The 2,573-nt window shown below is 37.9% G+C and overlaps 1 protein-coding gene across 1 annotated transcript; it reads left to right on the top strand.

Moving 5' to 3' along the window:
* Nucleotides 1–841: 841 nt before the first annotated feature.
* LOC131631120 (uncharacterized) lies at nucleotides 842–2,151 on the top strand. The gene has a single exon (XM_058901897.1). It carries the CDS (start codon nucleotides 970–972, stop codon nucleotides 1,819–1,821), a length of 852 nt encoding a protein of 283 aa, XP_058757880.1. The 5' UTR covers nucleotides 842–969; the 3' UTR covers nucleotides 1,822–2,151.
* Nucleotides 2,152–2,573: the final 422 nt, after the last annotated feature.

Genomic DNA, 2,573 nt, shown 5'->3' with positions numbered 1-2,573 from the left:
ACCCTCCAAAAAGTGGCGGGTTGGGTTGGGATTTTAGGTCCGCCGCTCGCCAAAGCCCGCCCCGCCAAACCCGCCGCCCGTCATAGCCCGCCCCGCCAATGCCCGCCGCCTGCTAAAGTCCGCCCCTCCTCCAAAATTTTCTCTTTTTTAGTTAATTCTAGCAATTCCAATTCTTGATGGTTTATTTTATATATTTATTTGTAAATATATGGAATATTTTTTTAAGTAAAATTTGTTAAAAAGTTTCTTTTATAAAAAATTATTTTAAAAATAAGTAAAAAAATTAATTAAAAGATAAAAAAAATTATTAATCTATTAAAAAAAAAAACGGGCATGCCCGCCGCCCGCCAACCCGTCATCTTGGCGGGGCGGGCATGATTTTTATGTCCATTTCACTTGGCGGGCATGTCCGCCCTGCTCGTATTTTGGCGGACTAAAGGCGGGGCGGGCGGCCCGTTTTGCCACCCCTACGCACGGGTATACAAACTAGTATTAGTTTATACTCTTAAGAACATAAATAAAGAAATTAAATTTGAAGAACTTGTTTTAACAAATTTCTATTTTTTATTTGTTACATTAAGTAGTGATGTAACAATAATCGTTAGAAATTTTTGAACCAACTAATGGAAAACATGCGAATTGTAAACCAACAGCCCACGTCACGCCTGATCAGTTTAATCAGTAGTTTTATTTTTATTTGTTATTTGTTTCTTTGTTTGCTTTTGACATTGCTTTCGACTTCTTTTGACGGGCCAATAATAATAATGATAATTACAAAGAAACTTTTTCAATATCTCTAGAAGAATAAAAATAGCTTTAGAGTTAATCGAATATTCATTCCATTCATTCTTTCATATAAATACATAACCAAAACCACTACCATACTCAACAAACTTTCAAACCTACACACTTCATATTCTCTCTTATTCAACAAGTTAGGTTTTCAGCTTTCAAGTTTCAACAACCACTATGCCACAGTTAGATTTCGAAGCGTTAGTTTCCGCTTTATCCGGCGTCGCCACCGACCATAAAATCGCATGCGAACCAACGGAAAATTCACAATTACAATCCCAACAACAGCATCATTCCGACTCACCGCCGCCGGAATCGTTTTGGCTTTCCAACGACGCGGAATTGGACTGGTTTGACAGAAACGCCGTCTACGAACGAAACGAATCAACCAAAGGAAGTTCGATTTCCACGAACCTAAACCCTAACTCCGCCTCAAACTCGCAGCGATTCTCCAAGAATATGAAGAAATCCAAGGCTACGATAATCGGATTGCCGAAATCTCAGAAAGCTTCGTTTGCGGAAGTTCGGTGCCAGCGTAAGCATCGACCGGGAAACAACACTAGGTTGTTTCCGAAACGAAGCGCGTCAATCGGAGGAAAATCTGATTCTATAGTTTTGGAGCCTTCGTCTCCGAAGGTTTCTTGCATAGGAAGAGTTAGATCCAAACGGAGTTGTAATCGCCGGTTGAGAACTCGTCAGAGGTCGGTTTCCTCCACCACCACCTCCGTCACCGTTGTTAGACAAAAATCTTCCCGTAGTCAAAGAAAGAAGAAAACCGGTTTCATCCAAAGCGTTTGCGCAATTTTCCGAAGCCACCGGAGTGGAAAATCAGCACAGAAAACGGATCTTGACCTTCCACCGGGAGATGAATCTTCCTCAAGAAACAAGATAGCGAGCCGAACCGAGGACTCGTTTGAAGAATCGGTTTACAGTGAACCGCCCGGTTTGGGTTCAATGAACCGGTTCGTGTCAGGGAGGCGGTCCGAGTCATGGGGAGTAGGTGAGTCTGAAATCACCTCTTCACATTAGGATTTGTTTTGGCGCCGAACGAATTCGGTGGCTGCCACGTGTGGGCCCGATGTTAGCGTGTGTTCATTGGGCTCGAAGTTTTGAATAGTTGTTGAAAGATGACGTGGCACGTAGAATAACTGTTTGTAACTGTTTCACACTAGTACTTGCTTAGTTTGTGCTTTGAAGCGTGTTTGAATTTGCTGTTTCTAGTTTTTGAACTTATCTGTTTTAGGAGTAAAGTGACATAACGACGGCGTTTTGTAAATATGATTCGTGTGCCCTTTTGCTGTAATGAGCAAGTGTAAATTTTTTAGCATAATGTTTCATAATTCATACACACTTACAAAAGCCATGTTTTTTAATATATAGTAGTAAATTGGTATCTTGTTAATCGATAAAAAAATTAATCCTGCTAGTTTTTTTAACTAGTTTTAATTTTTTTTTCAAATTACTCTTTTTTTAAAAAAAATTTATTATGTGATTTTTAAATCGGTATGATGACATGGAACAACTAACACCTCTTTAATCGGAATCTAATGAACATTTTCTCTAAGTAGTTTATACTTTATAGTAAATGTTAGAATTGTCATAAAAATTAATGAAGTTTCGTTTTTAAAAGATTTGATATTACTACACTATCAAATGTTTTTTCTTATATAGGTTTGAATTGAATTTTTTTTATATTAGTGTTTTGTTTACTAAATGATATTTTAATAGGGTTTTCTAGGTTTTGTTTTTAGTTTTCTTTTACAATTATATTTTATATTTAT

The sequence above is a fragment of the Vicia villosa genome, unplaced genomic scaffold (assembly GCF_029867415.1).
Source record: "Vicia villosa cultivar HV-30 ecotype Madison, WI unplaced genomic scaffold, Vvil1.0 ctg.000775F_1_1, whole genome shotgun sequence".
Taxonomy (NCBI): domain Eukaryota; kingdom Viridiplantae; phylum Streptophyta; class Magnoliopsida; order Fabales; family Fabaceae; genus Vicia; species Vicia villosa.
The sequence above is the reverse complement of the archived record's forward strand: the minus strand, read 5'-3'. Positions and strand labels throughout refer to the sequence as shown.

Excerpts from the sequence above, each read along its gene's own strand:
- LOC131631120 (XM_058901897.1), top strand. The coding sequence starts at position 970 with ATGCCACAGTTAGATTTCGAAGCGTTAGTTTCCGCTTTATCCGGCGTC.